General features: G+C 53.9%; 1 protein-coding gene across 1 annotated transcript in view; it reads right to left on the bottom strand.

The window, feature by feature from the left end:
* The window catches only part of LOC107112845 (kinesin-like protein KIFC3), a gene marked incomplete at its 5' end in the record, with an annotated part of 44,611 nt that overhangs the window by 18,996 nt on the left and 674 nt on the right, over positions 1-24,941 (bottom strand). The window contains 11 exons of the mRNA XM_015414044.1: positions 2,200-2,381; positions 6,499-6,610; positions 6,959-7,089; positions 7,869-8,016; positions 9,121-9,294; positions 13,059-13,256; positions 16,135-16,272; positions 16,676-16,741; positions 17,808-17,995; positions 20,512-20,767; positions 21,959-22,122. Of these exons, the coding sequence (XP_015269530.1) occupies positions 2,200-2,381; positions 6,499-6,610; positions 6,959-7,089; positions 7,869-8,016; positions 9,121-9,294; positions 13,059-13,256; positions 16,135-16,272; positions 16,676-16,741; positions 17,808-17,995; positions 20,512-20,767; positions 21,959-22,122 (1,757 nt within the window). The remainder of the gene's footprint in view (positions 1-2,199; positions 2,382-6,498; positions 6,611-6,958; positions 7,090-7,868; positions 8,017-9,120; positions 9,295-13,058; positions 13,257-16,134; positions 16,273-16,675; positions 16,742-17,807; positions 17,996-20,511; positions 20,768-21,958; positions 22,123-24,941) is intronic.

Raw genomic sequence — 24,941 nt, 5'->3', positions numbered from 1 at the left:
AGGCCTGGTGGAAGAGCTCCGTCTTGCAGGCCCTGTGGAACTGTAAAAGGTCCCGCAGGGCCCTGATCTCCTCCGGGAGCTCATTCCACCAGTAAGGAGCCGCCACTGAAAAGGCTCTGGTCCTGGTACTGGTGAGCCTCTTCCTCCTCTTCCTCTTCTTCTTCTTCCACCAATGGAAGAAGAGCCAGTTTGGTGTAGTGGTTAAAGTGCGCGGACTCTAATCTGGGAGAACCAGGTTTGATTCCCCACTCCTCCACTTGCACCTGCTGGATGACCTTGGGCAAGCCCTAGTTTTGATAAGATCTGTCCTAGAAAAAGGGCAGTTCCTGTCAGAGCTCTCTCAGCCCCACCCACCTCACCGGGTGTCTGTTGTGGGGAGGGGAAGGGAAAGGAGTTTGTAAGCCACTCTGAGACTCCTTTGGGTAGTGAAGGGTGGGATATAAATCCAATCTCTTCTTCTTCTAATCTGGGAGAACCGAGTTTGATTCCCCACTCCTCCACTTGCACCTGACTGGATGACATTGGGCAAGCCCTAGTTCTGATAAGAGCTGTCCTTGAAAAAGAGCAGTTTCTGTCAGAGCTCTCTCAGCCTCACCCACCTCACCGGGTGCCTGTTGTGGGGAGGGGAAGGGAAAGGAGTTAGTAAGCCTCTCTGAGACTCCGAGTGAAGGGCGGGGTATAAATCCAATCTCCTCCTCCTCCTCCTCCCCCCCCGCCACAAATTTTGCCAGTCTTTGAAGTGCTCCTGGACGCTGGCTCTTTTCTACCGCTCTCGCTGATGATGTGTGATTTGGGCCACCCCTATCCTGGAAGCGGGAGCCCCTCCCCCAAATATCCCTCCCATGATTCTTTCAGATCAGGGGGAGATGCCAGACGTGTCCCCCAAAGTCTCAGTGGGTGGCCGTCTTGGTCTGCAGTAGAAAGGCGAGATCCGAGTCAGGCAGTGAGTCTTCCTTTTCCAAGACACCCTGTCCTATTCCACCACCACCCTTCCCAAGTCTGGGATCCTGCATGAGGGAGGGATGGGGGAGGAGATTGGATTTATACCCCATGGCCCTTCACTGCCCAAAGGTGTCTCAGAGCAGCTTACAAACTCCTTCCCCACAACAGACACCCTGTGAGGTAGGTGGGGCTGAGTGAGCTCTTGACAGAAACGGCTCTTTTTCAAGGACAGCTCTGATCAGAACTACGGCTTGCCCAAGGTCATCCAGCCAGGTGCAAGTGGAGGAGTGGGGAATCAAACCTGGTTCTCCCAGACTGGAGTCCGCGCACTTAACCACCACACCAGACTGGCTTTGAAGAAGAGATTGGATTTATACCCCGCCCTCCACTACCCAAGGGAGTCTCAGAGCGGCTGACAAACTCCTTTCCCTTCCCCCTCCCCACAACAGACACCCTCCTGTGAGGGAGGTGGGGCTGAGAGAGGTCTTGACAGAAACTGCTCTTTTTCAAGGACAGCTCTTATCAGAACTACGGCTTGCCCAAGGTCACATCAGCAGGTGCAAGTGGAGGAGTGGGGAATCAAACCCGGTTCTCCCAGATTAGAGTCCGTGCACTTAACCACTACACCAATCTGGAGGAGGAAGAGAAGGAGGAGGAGGAGGAGGAGGAGATTGGATTTATACCCCACCCTTCACTCGGGGCTTAACAATCTCCTTTCCCTTCCCCTCCCCACAACAGACACCCTGTGAGGTAGTTGGGGCTGAGAGAGCTCTGACAGAAACTGCCCTTGAGAGAACAGCTCTGACATAACTTTGGCTTGCCCAAGGTCATCCAGCAGCTGCGAGTGGAGGAGTGGGGAATCAAACCCGGCTCTCCCAGATTAGAGTCCGCCCACTTAACCACGACACCAGACTGGCTCTCAAAAGGCAGAGGGACAATTTTGAGTGGACAAATGACTGGCAGGGATTTTTTGAAAGAGTTTTAAAAACACCCTTCCCTCTCACTGCCTCCCCAGCTCAGGATCCCAGAAGCTTGTTCCAGACCTGCTTGTTCTTTCCGGTGTGCCCCCCCCCCGGGAGAACACCCACCGCCTCGACAAGGGCCTGCTGAAGACCCCCTGTGCCTCCCCAAAGTTCTGCTGCCTCTCTACCGGCCATCTTAGACCAGCCCCCTCTGGAAGGCCCTCTCACTGCCCCTTCCCCACTCCCGTGGCAGGGGGCCACGGCCACGGACCGAGCGCCCCTGGGGAGTCCTCACCTCTTCCTGGGTGGCCTGCGGCAGGAAGACCTTGTCCAGCTTGAAGGAGCGCTCCTTGCCCTTGTAGGAGGCCGTCACGCAGCCGTTGTCCGCGGGGTCGGCATCCACGGTGGCGCTCGTCTCCCCCTCCTGCTGGTCAGCGCTGGTCAGCGGCTTCAAGCGGCACAGCACCCGGATGTTTCCTGCAGCAGGGAAGAGGGGCGGAGCAGATGGAACCTCAGCCACCAAGACCCTGGTTCCAATCCGCACTCAGCCGTGAAGCTCTCTGGCTAGTCGCTCTCTCATCCCAGCCCGCCACGCAGGGCTGTTGTGAGCAACGCTCCCTCTAAGCTGTGGAGTCTTGTGAGCAAAAGTTCTACTTTGGGAGCAGCTGGCATTAAAGCCGTGAGCAAGCGGTCTGGCTACGGCATAAATGAGTTTGCTCCGGAGCCCCGTCCTTCCTGAGCGGAGACAAAAATCCATGAGCCGGAGGCTAAAAAACTGTGCGCTAGCTCATCTTAGAGGGAACACTAGTTGTGATGACAAAATGGGGTGGGGGAAGGACTAGGTTCTCAGCCCTGAACTGCTGTGTGTGTGTGTATGTGAGTGTGTGCGAAGTACTCTCCAGTCGCTTCCGACTTCTGCCAACCCAATGAATGAATGTCCTTCAAAATGTCCTCTCGCTAACAGCCTTACTCAAGTATTACAGACGGAGAGTCCTCGGCTTCCTTGATGGAGTCTATCCATCTTCTCCTGTTAGGTCTTCTTCCCCCCCCCCCGCCCCAGTGCCATGGAGGGGAGAATAAATGTGGGTAGGCGGTGGGAGGGGGGGGGCTCTCCTCCTTTGGAGGTTTCCAAGCAGAGGCTAGGTGGCCCCATCTGACAGCAATGCGGATTCCGTGAACTCAGGCAGATCACGAGAGAGAGGACAGGAAGGGTTGCCTCAGTGCTTACTTCTCGCGGCCCTTTCTTACACGCCCAAGGAAATGCCGATCGCCACTTTGAGGACAGGAAGCAACTTTTCTCCAGGCCAGTTTGGCCCCCAGTAATCCTGGAGGTTTTTTGTCATTTTCTGGGCATGGAGCAGGGGTCACTGCGGGTGTGTGTGGGGGGAAGGTAGTTGTGAATTTCCTGCACTGTGCAGCGGGTTGGACTAGATGACCCCAGAGGTCCCTTCCAACTCTATGATTCTAGGCAGGCAGAAATTGCTTTATGGCGACCCACGTGGCTTGCCCCCCTCCTGTTGTGGGTTTGGGCTATGCAATCCCTGTATGGGTTTGAGGAGTCCTGTTCTCACTGGTGGCACCACTACCAGAGCGGCTTACCACCTCCTTTCCCCTCCCCACAACAGACACCCTGTGAGGTAGGCAGGGCTGAGAGAGCTCTTGAAAGAGCTGCCCTTTCAAAGACAGCTCTTATCAGAACTATGGCTTGTCCAAGGTCATCCAGCAGCTGCGAGTGGAGGAGTGGGGAATCGAACCCGGTCCTCCCAGATTAGAGTCCATGCACTTAACCATGACACCAAACCAGAGTTCGTCTAGCCTCAGAGCTCATCTGGCCAAAAACCAAGCTGGAAATTAAAAAAGGGGGGAGCAGGTGAAGTGGAGGAAGGAGGGGGGCAGATTGTGGCAGAGATAACAGATTCCATCAAGGAAGGGTGGAAAGTGAGCGGCAGAGGAAAGGGTAGACAAGAGAGTGCCAAACACGTGGGCATTGGGGAGTGGGAGCTACGTGGCTTGGCCACGTGGCCCCCAGAGGGAGCAGGCGGTGGCAATGTTGAGCCGGGGGGCAGAGGAATCAGGAATCGCTGGCCCTGGAGGGCTGCCATCAGTAGGACATTTTAGCTGGTCGCTGCACATTATTATCCTGCTATGGCAGCGGTATTGTCTACCGGCGCAGTATCTTTTTCCTGCATTGCGTATCATGCCTAATAGGCCACACTTGCTCAGATTTCTCTAATTCTAGTCAAGGTGACCCTGATTCGGGTGGGTGGCCGTGTACGTACCTGCAGAGAACATAAGAACATACGAACCTAAGAGACGCCAATGTTGGATCAGGCCAAAGGTCCATCCAGTCCAACACTCTGTCTGTCACACAGTGGCCAGAAATACCAGGTGCCATCAGGAGGTCCACCAGCGGGGCCAGGACACGAGAAGCCCTCCCACTGTTGCCCCCCCCAAGCACCAAAGAAGACAGAGCATCACTTGCCCCAAAGCCCCTATCTATACCTTGTGGCTAATAGCCACTGATGGACCTCTGCTCCATATGCTTATCTAATTCCCTTTTGAAGCCGTCCATGCTTGTAGCCGCCACCACTTCCTGTGGCAGTGAATTCCATGTGTTAATCACTCTTTGGGTGAAGGACTTCCTTTTATCTGTTCTAACCCAACCACTCAGCAATTTCATGGAGTGCCCACGAGTTCTTGTATTGTGAGAAAGGGAGAAAAGTACCTCTTTCTCTACCTGCTCTTTCCCATGCATAATCTTATAAACCTCAATCATGTCACCCCTCAGTCGTCGTTTCTCCAAGCTAAAGAGCCCTAAGCGCCTTAACCGTTCCTCATAGGGAAAGTGTTCCAACCCACATCAGCAGGTGCAAGTGGAGGAGTGGGGAATCAAACCCGGTTCTCCCAGATTAGAGTCCGCGCACTTCACCACTAAAGCTTAATTCTGGATCAATGCTCCCTCTACGCTGTGGAGTCTTGTGAGCAAAAATTCTACTTTGTGAACGACTGGCATTAAAGCTGTGAGTGAGCGATTTGGCTGCTGCATAAATTACTTTGCACTGGAGCCATCCCTTCCTGGGCTAAGACAAAAATGTGTGGAGACTAAAAAGCTGTGAGCTAGCTCACACTAACTCAGCTTAGAGGGAACACTGTTCTGGATATAAGCTTCCGTGTGCATGGTCTTAAAGGTGCCACCGGACTCCAACTTCCTTTGTTTTCTAGTAACACTGCTTATCGGTGGTGGAAAGTTCTGTCGAGCTTACGGGGAGTCCTGCAGGGTTTCCAGGGGCAGAGACGAACAGCAGTGGGTTGTCGTTGCCTTCCTCTGCACGGCCGCCCTGGAATTCCTTGGAGGAGGTGTCCCATTCAAATATCAACACTGCTTTGCTTCCCAGATCTGACAAGATTGGGCTCGCCTGGGCTACCCACATCAGGGCACGCTGCTTATTAGATTATTTCTATTGTTATTCACCTCTTGCATGGTCCTCCTTTCCCACTCGGGACTCCAGGCAGCTCATACAGACAGACGATAAGAACTATTCATTCAATCAGACAGCAAATTACAAAGTCCGAGAAAACCATCCGTAGCCAAGACTCCGGAGAAAACAGAACAATGCAGTCGGGCTGGGCAGATCACAGGAAGGAGATAGGATAGTCAGTCAAATGGCGAGCGGATCACAACACGTGATGAAAGAATTCCGCTGAAAGGGCTCCCGATGGGAGTTTAAAACAGAAAGCGCCAAAGAGCAGGATTTCAGCTGAACATTCAAGAAGACAAAGGTGATGACTGGGGGGGGGGGGGGAATTACACAACTTCAAAACTGATGGTGAGATAATTGAAATTAACTGTTGTAGATTCTTCCGGGTTGTATGGTGCTTCCTTTTATCCGTTCTAACTGGACTGCTCAGTTTTATACCCCACCCTTCACTTGGAGTCTCAGAGTGGCTTACAATCTCCTTTCCCTCCTCACAAGAGACCGGATGGGCCACTGGCCTGATCCAACATTGGCTTCTCTTATAGATTCATAGAATCATAGAGTTGGAAGGGACCTCTGGGGTCATCTAGTCCAACCCCCTGCACGAAGCAGGAAACTCACAAATACCTCCTCCTCCTCCCCACACACACACCCAGTGACCCCTCCTCTATGCTCAGAAGAGGGCAAAACACCTCCAGGATCTCCAGCCAAATTGGCCTGGTGAAAAACTGCTTCCTGACCCCAAAGTGGCAATTGGCATTTCCCCTTATGTTCTTAAGCATGGGGGAGATATATGCTGCAGCCTAGCGGTGGGGGGACACAGCCTCCAAAGGGGGCAAAAAAGCAGAGAAAGGGCGAAACGGATTGGAGGCAGGAGCACCAGGCACCTGAAGGCAGGAGGTGGGGCTTGGGTGGTCATCCGTGTGATCTTGCCAGCACCTATTGGCTGGTGACTGTGACGCCAGGACGCCACCTACAAACTGAGCGTGGTACCTTCAGTGTGGAGCAAATGACTTTCCACCAGGGCCACTAGGCTAAGAGGGGGATTTGAAGGCGACTAATCGAGACTCACTCCATGCACAGAAAGGCCCCCGCCACCGCCCACTGCCCCCGCGCACCTTTCAGCTCCAGCAGCTGGTCTTGGCATTTCTTGCGAAGCAGCGCCTCCCGCTGGTAGCGCCCCTGCAGCAACCGGTTGGCCTGCGAGGCCTCATCCAGGGCGGAGCACATCTGGAGGGGCGAGAGAGCCGGGCTGGGCAGGGCAGAGCCAAGGGAAGCCGCTCCCCACAAGCTCCACCCCCAAACCCTGTTCATCCTCAGATGGAGCAAAAAAGACAGAGAACCCCCCTCTGCGTGCACTTGTGGGGCAGCCACACCCCCGGACCTCCCTAAGACCTTCTTCTTCTTCTTCTTCTCCTGCCCTTCCTTTCCATGCAAGGGTCCTGCTGCAGCAGGGGAGCCCCTCTCGGCCACAATGCCACAAAGGCTGCCTCTTCGGCCTTGGCCACGGAGGAGGCGTGGGAGAGACGGGACCTCTGGAACCCAAGCCCAGGCCTGGCCTTTGAACCCAGGTCTCACCTGCTGCCGGGCCTCACTGAGTGCAGCATCGTAACAGTCGGCAAAGTTGCGCACCTGCCCACGCAGGCTGTGGTAGTCGGATTTCATGCCCCTGAGGAGGGGCTGGAGCATGTCCAGATGCTGGCGCATACCTGGAAGGAAGGGGGAACAAAAGAACATAAGAGAAGCCAATGTTGGGTCAGGCCAGTGGCCCACCCAGTCCAACACTCTGTGTCACACAGTGGCCAGAAACACCAGGGGCCATCAGGAGGTCCACCAGTGGGGCCAGGACACTAGAAGCCCTCCCACTGTTGCCCCCCCAGCATACAGAGCATCCCTTGCCCCAGACCGAGAGTTCCTATCTATACCTTGTGGCTAAGAGCCACCGATGGACCTCTGCTCCATATGGTTATCCAATTCATAAGAACATAAGAGAAGCCAATACTGAATCAGGCCAGTGGCTCATCCAGTCCAACACTCTGTGTCACACAGTGGCCAAAAACACCAGGTGCCCTCAGGAGGTCCAGCAGTGGGGCCAGGACACTAGGAGCCCCCCCCCCTGCCCCCCCCCCCCCAAGAACCAAGAATACAGAGCATCCCTTGCCCCAGACTGAGAGGTCCTAATAGCCACTGATGGACCTCTGCTCCAGATGCTTATTTAATTCCCTCTTGAAGCCATCCATGCTTGTAGCCGCCGCCACCTCCTGTTGCAGTGAATTCCATGTGTCAATCACTCTTTGGGTGAAGAAGGACTTCCTTTTATCTGTTCTAACCGGACTTCTCAGTTTTATACCCCACCCTTCACTTGGAGTCTCAGAGCGGTTTACAATCTCCTTTCCCTCCCCACAAGAGACACCGCTCCCTTATCACGGCAATTGGTGCAGAAGTCACACACACACACACACATGCCAAGGCCTGGGCCTAGCCCTACCAACAAGCTGCCCCCGCAAGTGCTGGAGGTGTTCTTCAGAACACTGGGCGGCCTCACGGACGGCCTCTTCTTTCCGGGCCTCCAGCTGGTTGATTTCACGCTGCAGGTCCTGCCTGAGCCCTGCGATCTCAGCCTCGTAGTCGGAAATCTGCCGGGAGGGAGGGAGAGAAGAAGAGGAAGAGATTGGATCTATACCCCGCCAGGGTCAGAGCAACCATGAAGCAGACTGAGCAGGTGCTTAGAGCACCAGGGCCAAAGGGGGCACCACGGAGTTGGGGAAAGGGTGAAAAGCTTCGTTTGCACAGTATCTTGTGTTATCCTATGAATACATTTTTGTATTGCTGCAACCTGCATCGTATATCTAGTCAGACAGGTTGACAACTAAAATGGGCTGGGTCAGTGTGGAAAGGAAGGAGGGGGGCACCAAGATTGGTCAGTGCTTAGGGCACCAGTGAGCCTTCATCCACCCCCTTCACTAGGAGTCTCAGAGTGGCTTACAAACTCCTCTCCTTTCCCCTCCCCACAACAGGCACCCGCTGTGAGGTAGGCGAGGCTGAGAGAGCTCTGACAGAAACTGCTCTTTTTTCAAGGACAGCTCTGACAGAACTTGTGACTGACCCAAGGTCCTGACCCAAGCCGCCCTGAACCTTCGGGGAGGGCGGGATACAAATCTAAAGAATAAAATAAATATAAAAATTTTAAAAATTCAGCAGGTGCAAGTGGAGGAGTGGGGAATCAAACCGGTTCTCCCAGATTAGAGGCCGCGCACTTAACCACTGCACCAAACCCGAGAGAGAGAGACCTCCCATCAGAACACAGGCGTATGCACATGTGCACGCACTGGGCTACAGAACCAGAGCCAATGAGAAGCCACAACTGTGCTGCTCTGCCTGGCCTGCTGCCCTCACTAAGCCTCTGTGTGGGAGAACTTTATGGGCTTTAACATTATTTAATGTTAACATTACTTTATTATATCAATATTTTACCTGAACTTCGATGCACCCTGTCCAGGGAGCACCGGAGAGTCATGTTCTTAATGCCCCACCTTCCTGACGCTCTTGATAGAATAGAGCACTGTGGAATTTGTTCCGCCCAAGCCTTGGAGGGCAATGCTCCAATCAGTACACCCCACAATGGCACTCCCCTCGAAATCCGGGGTTGTTGCTATTGGGCCGGGAGCAGGCAGCCCCGATACAGAGTCCCTGAAAGCTCTGCTGCTCTGCAGCGTGACTTGAACCCAGGTCCAACTCACCTTGTGCCGCAGGCCGGCCGCCGCCTCGTCCGAGCTCTGCAGCTGCTCTGTCAGCTGCTGGCACCGCTCGACCTGGCTGGAGAGCTGTGCCATCAGGGTCCTGTTCCGCTCCTCTGCTTCCGCCAGGCCCTGCAGGGTGAGCGGGGAATCCACCTCCACCGTCTTGGTGATGTACTGTGGGGGGCAAAAGCCACACACGTGCTAGAATGGGCTGCGAGCCTGTCCCCCACACTGGGAAGTCGTCCTGACGTGTTTGGGAGAACACATTTCTTTAAACTGCTGGGTGGCCCGGACTTTTATCATCAACTGCACTCAAAGATGGCATGAACTGCGGCATTCCTGGAGAGCTCCATTCAAGCACCGAGCCGATCCCAGACCTTCTCAGGTGCCCACCGGTCCTACACTGGGCCCACGGGCAACCAATTCACCACCGGTGGTGTCATGCCCCCTCATAACCGCCTTTCCCCATATATACACCAGAGAGCACTATGGTCAGGGTCACAAAACCGACTGGCCCTCCCAGGCCCCAAGGACGCCAGGCTGGCTGCAACCAGGGCCAGGGCCTTCTCGGTGGCGGCTCCATGCTGGTGGAATGAGCTCCCGGAGGAGATCAGGGCCCTGCAGGACCTTTTACAGTTCCGCAGGGCCTGCGAGACAGAGCTCTTCCACCAGGCCTTCAACTAGGAGCTGCCACCACTATTAACCCACTATTAACAACCATAACAGCTTGTAGAGCCTGGTCCCTGGTTGGTTATCGACGGCCTGTGCGCGCCAACTGTATCTGAGGAACATCAGCAAGCTGGTAGCTCAAACAACTTATGCACTCATGTGGAAACGCTCCTGTTGTGACATCGAAACAGCGTAGCTAGCACACTTTAATACTGTATTGTTTTAATGAATTGTTTTTCAATGTTTTATGGCAATTTTGATTGTTAATATGTATTTTTATCTTGCGTAAGCCGCCCTGAGCCTGCTTTGGCAGGGTGGGGGGGTATACATTGGGAAATAAGTAAATAAAGAAATAAAAATCACATCCATCATTTTATTTTCTTTACTTTACGGATACCCAGCCTTCATCCCCAATGGGTACCCGATATGGTTTACATCATTCACCTCACCTTCCTTTTATCCTCACAACCACCCTGTGAAGTAGGTACGGCTGAGAGCATGTGACTGGCCCAAGGTCACCCAGCGAGCTTCCATGGCCTGGCGGGGCTTTGAATTTGGGCCTGCCAGGCCCTAGTGTGACACCTGAACTGCTACCCTGTGCAGGCTCTCATGGATCATCGGAGTGGGTGTAGAAGGTCGAGACCAGAAACTGGTACCACTTTGGACTTTTTCATACATTATGCAGGAGAATCCTGAGTTTGTCACCGAAGTCTCTGCCAGGGACAATGTTAGCTCTGGCCCCTGCCACACGGGAGGAAATTGATGCGGCCAAAGTGCGGCTTTTTAAAGCCGCACCAAAAGACACACGCGGCGGCGGAATCAGACAGTTGCTCCCTGGCATGATCAGATGCCCGGGGGGAAAACCATGGAAGGGAGCGCGAGGCAGCCGGCTGCGCATGTGTGCACATGCGCAGTTCGGCTGGGAGCCTTGAATGCTCCTGAAGACGGGCGCTTCGGTGATCCGACGGCTGCGCTTGCTGCGGCGTTTCCGGTTGGTGCTACCTTTTTGTTGGGTTTTTTTTACTGCACGGTTTAGGCCTGAAGGGATGGATCGGGGACGGGTGTGCGCCGATTCCCAGATGTTGCGGTGTGATCGCGCCCATTTGCTGCGCCCCCGATCCATCCCTCTTCCGGGCCAAAACCTCCTGTGTGACCGGGGCCTCCCTCTTAAGAACATCAGATGAGACCTGCTGGATCAGACCAATAGCCATAAGAACATAAGAGAAGCCAGTGTTGGATCAGGCCAGTGGCCCATCCAGTCCAACACTCTGTGTCACACAGTGGCCAAAAATACCAGGTGCCTTCAGGAGGTCCGGCATTGGGGCCGGGACATTAGAAGCCCTCCCACTGTTGACCCCTCCCCAAGCACCAAGAAGACAGAGCATCACTTGCCCCAGAGCCCCTACCTATACCTTGTGGCTAATAGCAACTGATGGACCTCTGCTCCAGATGCTTATCTAATTCCCTTTTGAAGCCGTCCATGCTTGTAGCCGCCACCACTTCCTGTGGCAGTGAATTCCACGTGTTAATCACTCTCTGGGTGAAGAAGGACTTCCTTTTATCTGACCTAGGGGCCAACCAGTTCCCCTGGAGGGCCAACAACAGGGCAGAGAGGCCCGAGGCCTTCCTCTGATAAGAACATCAGAAGAGCCCTGCTGGATCAGACCAGTGAGGGTCCATCTAGTCCAGCCTCCCGTCTCACCTAGGGGCCAACCAGTTCCCCTGGAGGGCCAACAACAGGGCAGAGAGGCCCGAGGCCTTCCTCTGATAAGAACATCAGAAGAGCCCTGCTGGATCAGACCAGTGAGGGTCCATCTAGTCCAGCCTCCCGTCTCACCTAGGGGCCAACCAGTTCCCCTGGAGGGCCAACAACAGGGCAGAGAGGCCCGAGGCCTTCCTCTGATAAGAACATCAGAAGAGCCCTGCTGGATCAGACCAGTGAGGGTCCATCTAGTCCAGCCTCCCGTCTCACCTAGGGGCCAACCAGTTCCCCTGGAGGGCCAACAACAGGGCAGAGAGGCCCGAGGCCTTCCTCTGATAAGAACATCAGAAGAGCCCTGCTGGATCAGACCAGTGAGGGTCCATCTAGTCCAGCCTCCCGTCTCACCCAGGGGACAACCAGTTCCTCTGGAGGGCCAACACATGATTGTGATTACACATATTTGCATACGGACTCTAATCTGGGACTCTAATCAGCTTGTCCCAGGCACCTTCCTTACTGCATGTTGTGGAGTGTACACTGAACACATCATCCCAGTGAATGTATGAATTGATTCTTTGGCATCCGAACAACCTGGGGAGACACAAAATCGCTCACCCCCCCATTCCAAATTGTTCTACAGACTAACACAGAAACTCCTTCAGAATCCAGAGAGATCTGCCAGATGGGCTCTGACGGGTGAAAGCTTATGCCATGATAAATGTGCTCAGTGGTCTTTAAGGCACCACGCAAGACAAAGCCAGCTGTGATGACGTGGTTAAGAGTGGCAGACTCTAATTTGGAGGATCTGGTTTGATTCCCCACTCCTCCACATACAGCCAGCTGGGTGACCTTGGGTCAGTCACAAGTTCTCTCAGAGCTCTCTCAGCCCCACCTGCCTCAAAGAAGGAGGAGGAGGAGGAGATTGGATTTATTCCCCGCCCTTCACTACCCAAAGGTGTTTCAGAGCGGCTTACAAACTCCTTTCCCTTCCCCTCCCCACAACAGAAGACACCCTGTGAGGTAGGTGGGGCTGAGAGAGAGCTCGGACAGAAACTGCTCTTTTTCAAGGACAGCTCTGACAGAACTATGGCTTGCCCAAGGTCATCCAGCAGCTGCAAGTGGAGGAGTGGGGAATCAAACCCGGCTCTCCCAGATTAGAGTCCGCGCACTTAACCACAACACCAAACTGGCTCTCTGTCTGTTGTGGGGAGAGGAAGTGAAGAAGATTGTAAGCTGCTCCAAGACACCTTTAGGTAGTGAAGGGCAGGGAATAAAACCAACTCTTCTTCTCCTCCATTATTCCAGAATCCCACACTACACATCAGTATAACAAAGTCTGAGTCCAGTGGCACCTTTAAGATTAACAAAGTTTAGTTCTGGATATATGCTTTTGTGTGCATGCAAGTGTGTGCATGCAACTGTGTGCAACAATTAAACTTTGTTGGTCTTAAAGGTGCCACTGGATTCGGAACTTCACTCTGTTGCTCAGACCAACCTGAATCAACACCCCGCTCCATCGCTGCTCTTGCCCTCTAGTGGCCAGAAAAGGAATCACAGCTGTGCTCACCTGCACTTCAGGCGGCTGGTTCTTGTGAGCCTCCAGAGAGAGTTGGAGCCCGCGCAGGCGCTCGTCCAAGTGGCGCACCTCCTCCTCCTTGCGCCACTGCAGCCTGTCCATCTGCACCTCCAGGCACATGAGCTCCTCCACCTTCTGTTGCAGGGTGGCCTCCAGCTGCCGCACCCTTGTACGCAGGTCTTCATTTTCCTGGGAAGAGTGCTGCCGTTATCCCAGGACCATCCCTTCACTGAGCCAAGCGCAGCATCGCCCCCTAGTGGTTGCTTCGCCCCAGGAAGCCCGATCCAGTCAGATCTCCGAAGCTAAGCAGAGTCGGCCCTGGGAGACCACCAAGGGAATCCAGGGTCACTAAGCGAGGGCAGGCAATCTCTGGCCTTGGAAATCCTTGCCATAGGTCAGCCATGACTCAACCGAACTTTCCACTACCACCACCAAGCAGTTCAACGTTTGCTTTGTACTAACCCAGTCTGGAGCACCGGAGCTCTGAAGCCCGCTATGCGCAAGCAGCTCATCCCTTGTTTCTTACAACCATGTGTGTTTGAAGGCTGCATTTCATGCATTTAAGTGATTAGCCACAGCTGCATCCTCTGCTGGTTCAGAAGCCCCGACATCGGTTCCTGTCCTGGTCTCTCCCTTTGATGAGATGATGAGATGAGATTGGACTGATACCCCGCCCTTCACTTGGCATCTCAGAGCGGCTTACAAACTCCTTTCCCTTCCCCCCCCCACAACAGACACCCTGTGAGGTGGGTGGGGCTGAGAGAACTCTGACACAAACTGCTCTTTTTCAAGGACAGCTGTGCCAGAGCTTGTGACTGACCCAAGGTCACATCAGCAGGTGCAAGTGGAGGAGTGGGGGAATCAAACCCGGTTCTCCTAGATTAGAGTCTGCACACTTAACCACTACACCAAACTGCCCCTCCTCCATGCCTTTTCTTTACCTAAGATACTCCATGGCTCACGGAGAGCTGCCTTTGCAATTACCATCAATTTAAAGAGCTGCATGACTATTGCGTGTCCTAAGCACAACGCCTACCAAACATCCACATACAGCAATTAAAAAAACACAACTCTCAGTATCTGATATATATATAAAAGTCCTAACGTGCTGGCACTTTCCAGCTCTCCCACTGGCTGCGCTGTGTGCTCCATCAGCCATATCAACGGCTACTCAAGAGTACTTGTGTGCCATTGGCTGGGGGCTGGGTCCTCTCCTCTCTCCCGCCCACTGTCAGCCTGGCCACGGTTCCCTGACAGGATAAACTGCCAAAAAGGCTGTCTCTCCTGACGAAGACACTTCTCCTGCTTGGCTCCTTTGGAGCTATCTTTTCCCTCAGTGGCTGTTGCTAAGCAACCAAGCTTGGTTCTGACAGTAAAAAGGCAAAGGCAGGTGGCCCTTTCCAGGCCTACCAGCTACAAGTTGGGAAATTCCTGGAGATTTTGTGGTGGAGTCTACAGAAGCCAGAGTTTGGGGAGGGGAGAGGCCTCAGTTGAACAGAATGCCATAAACTCCACTCTCCAAAGCAGTTATTTTCTCCTGGGGAACCATTGCTGCCAATCTCCAGGTGAGGGCTGGAGATCACTCAGAATTACAACTGCTCTTCAGATGGCAGAGATCAGTTTCCCTGGAGAAAACGGTGGACTCAGTGTCATTATACCCTGCTGAGGTCACCACAGCAAATTGATGCTGAATGCCCAAGGCTGGGGCACCCGCCCAGAGCCTCTTTCTAGAACTTGTTGTATTTATTTCCACAACGGTCCTTCTCCCTAGTTAATTATATTACTATAACCATTTAAATTACAAGAGCACTTCTCAGCATAGACATATTACTATAACCTTTTAAATTACAAGAGCACTTCTCAGCATAGACTTATTTTTATTTGTGCATGCACACGGAAGCTTATATCCAGAATAAAACTTTGTTGGTCTTCAATGTGCCACTGGACTCTGTTCTGCTGCTTCAGACCAACACAATGACCCCACCTGAATTTATTTTTAGTTATTTGCCAGTTTGGTGTAGTGGTGAAGTGCACGGACTCTGATCTGGGAGAACCGGGTTTGATTCCCCACTCCTCCACTTGCACCTGCTGGATGACCTTGGGCAAGCCATAGTTCTGATAAGAGCTGTTCTTGGGAAAAGAGCCATTTCTGTCAGAGCTCTCTCAGCCTCGCAGGGGGTGTCTGTTGTGGGGAGGGGAAGGGAAAAGAGTCTGTAAGCCCCTCTGAGACTCTGAGTGAAGGGCGGGGTATAAATCCAATCTCTTCTCTTCTTCTTCTTCTTCATTTATACCCCACCTTTCTCCCTGATGGGGACCCAAAGCAACTTACATCGTCCTCCTCCATTTTACCCTCACGAGAACCCTGTAAAGTAGGTTACACTATGAGTGTGTGACTGGCTCAAGGTCACCCAGCGAGCCTTTCTTACAGTTTCAGGTGGGGTCGCCGTGTTGGTCTGAAGCAGCGGAACAAAGTCGGAGTCCGGTCAGGCACCTAGAAGGCCACCGAAGTCCGACTCCCGGCATAAGCGTTCTTCACCTGAGGAAGTATGCTCTGCACACGGAAGTTTACATCAGGGATAAAACTCTGTTGGTCTTCCAGGTGCCTGGCTGGACTGCAACTTTATCCTCCTCCCAAAAAGGAGGTCAGGACTGGCCTCCCTCTGCTTTGGAGCGCGCCTGGCACATAAAAGGAGGGAGAAACTGCATGCCAGCGGCTGCAAGGGCACATCCAAGTTGCCGCAGTGTCCGCAGGGATGGTGTTCGGTGTGCCAACACTTCCCCATCTGCGGCAGCCGAGAGGTAGCAGGCGCTCCCTCGGTCCCTGAAGGTGAGGCTGACCCTTCTGGCTTACAAGGGAGGGAGAAGCGGGGAAGAACTCTCAAGGGGATCCAGCGCTTCCTTTCCCCTGGGCATTCTGTTCCCTTCTCCTGCATCCAAAGACGACCAAGGTTTCGCGCAGCAGCAAAAAACTGGTGGAGAATCGGAATCTGGGGTTTTTTGGAAGCGCATCCCCGCCCAGACCTAGTGAGGGTGGGCGCGCCCAGGGAGGTGGGAGGGAGGGCCTTACCTTGGCCATCGGGGCGGGGGGCTGAGCGGACGTGGCGACCAGCTGCTGCAGGAGCCCCTGGGTGACCGCCAGGCTCTGCTTCAGGCCCTCGTTCTCCACCGTCAGGTTGTGGATCCGCTTCTCGGAGTCCGTCACTCCCTGGGGGCGGGAAGGGAACCGGGAAGTGCTTCCTGCTGGCACCAGGCCCCTGGGGAGTCCGGGAAGGGGAGGGGTCCCCAAAGGCGCTTTCCAGGCTCCCGCAGGCCGGCCCTCCCCAATGCCCCTCTCCAGTGTTCCCTCTAAGCCGAATGAGTGTGCGCCAGCTCACAGTTCTTTAGCCTCCGGCTTGCAGTTTTTTGTCTCCGCTCAGGAAGGATGGGGCTCCAGAGCACACTGATTCATGCAGCAGCCAAACCGCTTACTCGCAACTTTAATGCCAGCGGCTCACAGAGTAGGATTTTTGCTCACAGGACTCCACGGCTTAGAGGGAGCGTTCTCCTGCCTCCTTCTCCGGGGGAGCTTCCTTCCTCCCTGCCCTGCTCTTCACCAGGCCTTTCCTCACCGTGCCCAGGCGGAGGCGCTCCAGCTCCTCTTCCCGCTCTTGGATCTGCTGCTTCAGGTCCTGGATCTGCCGGGAAAGGCACGAGACGGCAGGAGAGTCAGCGGCCACAGGAGCCAAGAGTGGCTATGAGCCACAAGGGATAGAGGGAACCCTCTGTCTGGGGCAGGGAAGCTCTGTGTTCTTGGTGCTTGGGGGGAGGGTAAGAGCGGGAGGGCTTCTGCAGTTCTGGCCCCACTGCTGGACCTCCTGATGGCCACTGTGTGACACAGAGTGTTGGACTGGAGGGGCCACTGGCCTGATCCAGCATGGGCTTCTCTTATATCCTTATGTCTGGGGCAGCGATGCTGTGTCTTCTTGGCGCTTGCGGGGTAACAGTGGGAGGCAGGGGTCATTTTGTAGAAAAAGAGGTGCAGGAGCTCATTAGCATAACTCATTAGCATAACTCACTTGCATATGCCACGCCCCCTGACATCACCGGAAGTGTGTCAGAAGGCAACACCCACCGCTCAGGCTCCACTGGACTGTTTTGGATTGCTAGCTATTGGGGGAGGGGGATGTGCAGATCTGTCCTCGCAGAGGAGGGAGAGCTTGTACCTGAATAAAACTTGGGTCTTAAAGGTGCCACTGGACCGTTTGGGGCCGGGGGCCGGGGGTGGGGCTCTGCAGCTTACCTGGCTGCTTCTTGCTCTGACTGAGGGCTGCTGGGAGCAGGGGGGCTTGTTGCATGTGCCCGCCCCCTGGGCTCTTCACTGCCGGAGCTCCGCTCCTGTGCACTCCTGCAGGAAATGACCCCTGGTGGGAGGGCTTCTGGAGTTCTGGCCCTGCTGGTGGACCTCCTGATAGCCCCTGTGTTTTGGCCACTGTGCGACACGAGAGTGTTGGACTGGAGGGGCCTGATCCAACAGGGCTTCTCTTACATCCTTATGAACACTCTGTCTGGGGCAAGGAAGCTCTGTGTTCTTGTGGGAGATCTCCAGGCCTTACCTGGAGGCTGGCAACTCTACGTTGCATCCCGCTCAGACGCTGACATACTCCTGCCCGCCCAGGCCTGCCCGCACACCTTGACTGGTTGCCCACGGATATCCCCCCTCCCACAGCTGCTGCAACGTTCTGAACCCAGCAGCGGTCTCACCTGACGGCAAAAGCCCCCCGCCAGCCGCTGCTTCTCCTTCTCCCGGTCTTCTGCCTGTTGCCTGAGGCTGGCGACCTCCTCCGCCAGCCGGCTCCTCTCCCCCTGGAGGGCGCTGATAGACTCCACCAGCTGATGCACCCCCGCGGGGGCCACGGGGTACAGCAGACAGGCCGAGGGCAGCTTCACACCTGGCCAGAGGAGAGAAGCGATGACAGACAGCCTGAGGGATCGTCTGCCCCCTCAGGAACCTGCCCGACCACAAGGGCCATCTTCTGAGGTCCTGCTTTGGGTGCCCTCGCCTTCTGAGATTAGGTGGGTAGCATGCTTATGAAAAGGCAAATCCAGTCTTGGGTTGTATTAAAAGGGCCGTGGCATCGAAATCGCAGGAGGTCATAGCCCCTCTGTATGCTGCCTTGGTCAGGCTGCACCTGGAGTCCTGTGTGTGCAGTTCTGGAGGCCTCGCTTCAGAAAGGACCTGGGCAAAACTGAGAGGGTGCAGAAGAGAGCGACGAGGAGGATCAGGGGTCTGGAGACTGAGCCCTGCGAGGCAAGGCTGAGGGCCTTGGGAATGTTTAGTTTGGAGAAGAGGAGACTGAGGGGGGGCACGATTGCTCTCTTTAAATATTTGAAGGGCTGTCATTTGGAGGAGGGCAAGGAGCTGTTCCGGTTGGCAGCAGAGGAGAGGACCCGAAGCAACGGGTTTAAATGACATGCAGGAAGGGATCGGCTGGATATCAGGAATAGCTGTTTCACGGTCAGAGTGGTCCAAAGGTGGAATCAGCTGCTGCCTAGGGAGGTGGTTCCGCTCCCCTTCTCTGGCAGCTTTCAAGAAGAGGCTGGAGGAATATTTGTTAGGGATGCTCTAGGCCGGTCCTGCACTGGGCAGGGGGTTGGACCATATGGTCTCTATGGGCCCCTTCCAACTCTGTGTGGTTCTATGAAGGGTGATGCAGGCTGAAGATACTGGGCACAGATCTGCTTCTTTAACAAACCTCTCCTGCACAGTTTGGGTCTAGCCACTTGGCTCTTGCAAACCTTGACCATCTTAACCTGTGGATAAGCACAACGGGGACTCAGAAGCGGCTTAAATCATTTTCCTCTCCTCCATTTTATCCTCACACCTCACTAAGGCAAAAGCGCCACCTCGGTTTTCTGGGATCTGGGGCCCCTGGAGGGTCTATTAGAATGACCCCCTCACAGTGGAGCATCCTGACAGACTTATTTTGGACAAAGGACAATCCGGTTTGGACTAGACCACCTGTCTGCCATGGAAACTCGGAGCGATGACCAAATGCTTGATGGAGGCGGGGCTATGTTTTATATGACTCTGATTGGTAGCAGTAGCATTTGACATCTGAGATGGGGACTTGCGTGGGATTGGAGAAACCAGCTTGTCACTCTTAGAAAGGAGGCTGGCTTAGGCTCATTTAGATTTTCCCTGGTCTTCTGCGGAAACCACAGGAAGTTGGGTAGGACCCCTTCGACCTCTTGTTACTGCAAGGAAGTCTGCACGTGCTCTGAGGAACCTGCTACAGCCTAGTATGTTTAGCTAAGTCCAACTGAACGGCTTTTCAGTTGAACCACTCTGTGCGGTTGTTGAGTGCCTTGCCTGTATTTTGTTTTTGCCCTCTTCCCCACCACTTTTTTGAGCCCAACCACCCTTTCCCATTTCTCTCTCTTTTCATAATTTGGGGGGCTTCATTTAGTATAGTTTCCTTCTCTGACTCTCTTCCCTGCTTGCTAGACTGCACGGAGGCTAAACAGCTGGGCATAAGGTATTCCCCAGGGCTTCTCCCCCCTGAGGCTTTGTTAATTGCTCTTGTACTGATCTCAATGGGTCAGTCTAGATGTTCTCAGGAGGTCCTGAGTGGTGGCAGCTGGTTACCAGTGTACTTTCTGGGAGACCCCTGCTCAAGGAGATTCCCAGCAAGGAAATATATGATTTCCCCCTTCTTACTGTAACACCCTAAGAGAGGGTCAGGCTGATAGTGTGTGTAACTGCCCCAAGGCCACCTAGCAAGCTTCCACGGCACAAGTGTCCAGTTTTGGGCACCACATTTTAGGAAGGTTGTTGACAAGCTCGAGCGTGTCCAGAAGAGGGCAACCAGGATGGTGAGAGGGTTGGAATCCAGGTCTTACGAGGAAAGGCTGAAAGAGTTGGGTCTGTTTCGCCTGGGAAAGAGAAGGCTTAGAGGGGACAGGATTGCAGTCTTCAAGCATCTGAAGGGCTCTCATGTAGAAGAGGGAGCAGATCTATTCTCTCTTGCTCCAGATTGCAAGACTAGATCTAATGGGTGTGAATTACAAGGGAGTCGATACTGGCTAAATATCAGGAGAAACTTCCTAGCTGTAAGAGTGATTGAGCAGTGGAACAGACTGCCTCGGGAGGTGGTGGGTGCTCCTTCGCTGGACGTTTTCAAGCAGAGGAGGCTGGACAGCCATCTTTAGAGTATGTTGTAGGGCTCTCTTTCAAGCTCCTGCAGAGTGCAGGGGGTTGGACTAGATGACTTTCAAGGTCCCTTCCAACTCTAACATTCTATGATTCTATGATTTTGTGGGGATTCGAACCCGGGTCTTCCAGATCCTATCTGACACTCCAACCACTCCCCCACGCTGCCTCTTTAGATGAAAACGGGAACTGAGCCAGACCCCAGGGGGTACGGAGGCCAAGCAGCCCCCTGCCCCCCAGGAAGGCCCGACTCACCTTCGTGGGTCTTCTCCAGGAGGCCTTGCTGCTCCGAGATGATGCCTTCCAGGCTCTCGATCAGGCTGAGCTTGTCCTTCACCCGCTGCCGGTAGGCCCTCTTCAGCCCCCGCAGCTGCTTGCGGCGCCGGCTCTCTTCCTTGCGCAGGCGGGAGCGGTACTCGCCCGCCTTCTCCTGCAGCTGCTGCAGCTGGGCGTAGTGCTCCAGGAAGGAGAGCAGGTGGGACATGACGGAGGCCAGGGGGGACTCGGGGACCTGCAGTTGAAGAAGAAGAGGAAGAGAAAGAAGAAAAAGAGGAAGAGGAGGAAGAGGAAGAAGAGGAGGAGGAAGAGCAAGAGGAGGAAGAGGAAGAGGAAGAGGAGGAGGAAGAGATTGGATTCCTACCCTGCCCTTCACTACTCAAGGGAGTCTCAGAGCAGCTTACAAACTCCTTCCCCTCCCCCTCCCCACAACAGACACCCTGTGAGGTGGGTGGGGCTGAGAGAGCTCTCTTGAGAATTGCGATGGAGAGAACAGCTCTCAGAAAACTTGTGACTGACCCGAGGTCACACCAGTAGCTGCATGTGGAGGATGAGTGGGGAATCAAACCCGGTTCTCCCAGATTAGAGTCCGTGCTCCTAACCACTACACCAAATTTTCGGAAAAATTGGAAAAAATGCTACATTAGCACTTCTTTTTTCTTTTCCGGATTGAAAGTCATTCCATTACTTTAGGAACGTAAAATATGACTATGGACATTTTTACTTGGCATAAAATTATCATAACTAGCATATTAAAAACATAGTGTAGCCAAACAATTATTACAAACAGAATATCCACCCACGTGCAAAAACAAAACTGAAACCTTTTTCTTTTCTTGTGACAATAGCACCTCCTAAAGGAAGAAATGCCTCTTGTTCTTGCATTGGAGAGTTCCGTTTGTAACCTAGGTCTTGCTTGTCCTCAGTGCACAGAAATTAGATCAATCTGGTACCATATGTATTTTTTAGAAACGAGTTGGAAAATATCTGAACACCTTGTCTTAAAACATTTTATTCATCATGTTAAAATAAAACGTTCCATAATCATTTTTTTCCCCTTTTCTCTTCTTTTTTTCATTTTTTCCAATTTTTCAGGAAAAAACAAAAAAGGCTTCAGGGAAAAAACAGAAGAAACCCGGTTCCCCCCCCAAATTTTTCCATTTTTTTCCTGGGCCTTCACATCTCTTCAACAGACGCCTTGATCTCAGGGCGATTCCTGCACATGGCTCCATGCCAAAGAGGGAAAGCGTGTGCAAAGGGTGGGGCCCACCACCAGACACACACACCCCTCCCCTGTCTTCTGTGGTATACCGGTCTCAGGAGCCGGACTCTTAGCGGTCATCCAGCAGTCCTCTTGGAAAAGACGCACCATCGACCCCCCCTAGAAAAGTCCCAGACACCAACCGAGCACGCTGGGAATGATTACCTTTCCACCAGGTGACCCTTTCTCGGCCAGGCAGAGCTTTGCAGCCGCCTCTTCCTTGAGGGCCCGGAACTCCGTGAGTGGTGTGCAGGCATCCCCCAACAGCCCGAGGCCTTCCGCATCTTCCTCCTCCTCCGTGCTGCCTCCTCCCTCGCTGTCCGAGCTGCCTGAAGGAGGACAGGATCCAGTGGCCAGTGACCCACACGCCCAAAGAGCTCCACCCCACAGCCGGTCACGCCCCCTCCTCCGAGACGACAATCGTTGTCCAAAGCCCCTTTTGGCTCTGGGGGAGGGGATACAGCAGTGGCATTTCCAGGTCTACCTCCCCCTCCTCGTGTGAATTCCGTATGCGGGGCTGGGCCAGACCTCAGGACTGAGACTTCTGCTCAAGGCAACCCAGCAACTCACCTAACCCTTACGCGGGAAAGCCCTTCTCACTGCAGAGGGGCTGGATCCTGGTCCGAACCTGGCTAGGGCCAGCAGAGGAGCCACAGGGGGCTTGCCAGCTTTGGGGCCAGGACACTAGAAGCCCTCCCACTGTTGCCCCCCCCAAGCACACGGAGCATCCTATTTATTATGACTGTTCTAGCAAACAAGGGAACTTGCAGGGCCCCGCGGGGGGGGGGGGGGGGCAGCCAAACTGGGCGACCCGCAGACAAGGCGAAGGATGCTACACGCAGGGGACCCCCCAGACATGCAGGTTAATTTGTACATTAACCCACTGGTTCCCAAAGTGGGCAATACCGCCCCCCGGGGGGCACTGGAACGATTGATAGAAGCCTTGAGTGCAAATTTGTCACTGCATCTTTTTGTCCACTTCTTGAAGGTAGATTTCCAGGGGGGTGCTGAGTGATTTTTTTTTTAATGAAAAGGGGGCGGTAGGCCAACTAAGTTTGGGAACCTCTGCGATTAACCAAAAGACAAAGGCGGGCGGGAGAGTCATGAGAAGCACTAAGTATGGAGGGGGGGAGGGGGGGGAAGACTCCAAAATTATTTCATATTACAGGCAGTGTTCACTCTAACCTGAGTTAGTGTGAACTAGCTCACAGTTTTTGAGCCTCTGGCTCACACATTTTTGTCTTAGCTCAGGAAGGAGGGGGCTCCAGAGCAAACTGATTTATGCAGCAGCCAAATTGCTCGCTTACAACTTTAATGCCAGTGGCTCACAAAGTAGGATTTTTGCTCACAAGACTCCACAGCTTAGAGGGAGCACAGGGGTCATTTCCTGCAGGAGCGCACAGGAGTGGGGCTCCGGCAGTAAAGAGCCCAGGGGCGGGCACATGCAACGAGCCCCACCCCCTGCTCCCAGCAGCCCTCAGTCAGAGCAAGAAGCAGCCAGGTAAGCTGCAGAGCTCTCCCTGGCTCCCCGGTCCAAAACAGTCCAGTGGCACCTTTAAGGCCAAGTTTTATTCAGGCAGAAGCTCTCCCTCCTCTGCGAGGACAGATCTGCACGTTCCCCCCACCCCCGAATAGCTAGGAATCCAAAACAGTCCAGTGTAGCCTGAGCGGTGGGTGTTGCCTTCCGACACACTTCTGGTGATGTCAGGGGGTGTGGCACATGCAAATAAGTTATGCTAATGAGCTATGCTAATGAGCTCCTGCACCTCTTTTTCTACCAAATGACCCCTGCTCATATACGTGCACATGCCTGATTCCTCACCTGCCCCAGCTTGTTATTCATTCTGACCAGGGCTTTTTTTGTAGAAAAACCCCAGCAGGAACTCATTAGCATAATTGGCCACACCCAATAGAAAAAAATATATTAGCATATTAGGCCACACCCCTGATGGCACAGCTCATTAGCACATGAGGCCACACCCCTGTGTTGCCAGAAGTGTACTCATCCAGCCACACCCACCTTTTGCTTCTTATTCTGTTTACCTTGTTTGTTGTCCAAACCCAGGGCCTTTTTTTGAAGCAGGAACTCCTTTGCATGTTAGGCCACACATCCCTAATGTAGCCAATCCGAATGAGTTCCTGCTGTTGGGTGTGGCCTATTATGCTTTTGTGTTAGCTGGGGGGGGGGGGGGTTTGCTCTCCAGGCCTTCCCTCTGTAGCCACACATGCAGAGGTTTTGGCTATAGTGGGCATAGCCAACGCTGAAGCCAGCCGGAACTTCGTTCCTGTGCGTTCCTGCCCAAAAATAGCCCTGATTCTGACTAACAAAAGAACATAAGAGCAGCCTCGCTGGATCAGACCGGCTTCCCACGGTGGTCACCAGGACGCTCCCAAGCCGGACATCGAAGCCCCCCCACGACCACTTCCGTGTTCTTCCCAAGCAACTGGCGTTCCAAGATACCAGCCTTCTGTACCTGGATGTTCCATGTGGCTACCATGGCTCGTAAGCACTGACCAACGTCTCCTCCATGGATTGTCTAATCCCCCATTTGGAGGCACCTTTGCTGGGGGCCACCTCCACCTCCCTTGGCAGTAAGTGCCACAAGTTAATTATGAACTGAGTACTTTCTTTCCTCTGTCCTGAACGGAGTTCCCACCCAGTGGGTGCCCCCAAGTTCCAGTCTTTTGGGACAGGGAGAAAAAGTTCTCTCTGCTAACACACTCCACCCCATGCATTGTGTGACAAACCCCTTAGTCGACCCTCCACTGTAAAGGGGCTCCCACCCTGCAATCATCTTGGCTTTCCTTCTTCTGTACGTTTTCCATCTCTGAGGTATCCTTTTTGAGAGACGGTGACACAGATCTACACAGGGTAGTCCAAATGAGGCCACACCACAGATCTATAGGAGAGCATAATTATCCTCTGGACACTGTTGTCATACACTCCGTGCCCCCAGCTCTGCCTTCTGTCTGAATGTTCTTCAGGGATTGCCCCGCTGGTGGACCTCCTGGTGGCACCTGGGTTTTGGCCCCTGTGTGACACAGAGTGTTGGACTGGATGGGCCATTGGCCTGATCCAACATTGGCTTCTCTTATGTTCTTATGTCTGGGGCAGTGATGCTCTGTATTCTTGGTGCTTGGGGGGGGG

This window comes from Gekko japonicus, unplaced genomic scaffold, assembly GCF_001447785.1.
Source record: "Gekko japonicus isolate JY-2015 unplaced genomic scaffold, Gekko_japonicus_V1.1 scaffold3028, whole genome shotgun sequence".
Taxonomy (NCBI): Eukaryota; Metazoa; Chordata; class Lepidosauria; order Squamata; family Gekkonidae; genus Gekko; species Gekko japonicus.
Note: the sequence above shows the minus strand (reverse complement) of the source record. Positions and strands in the feature narration are given on the sequence as shown.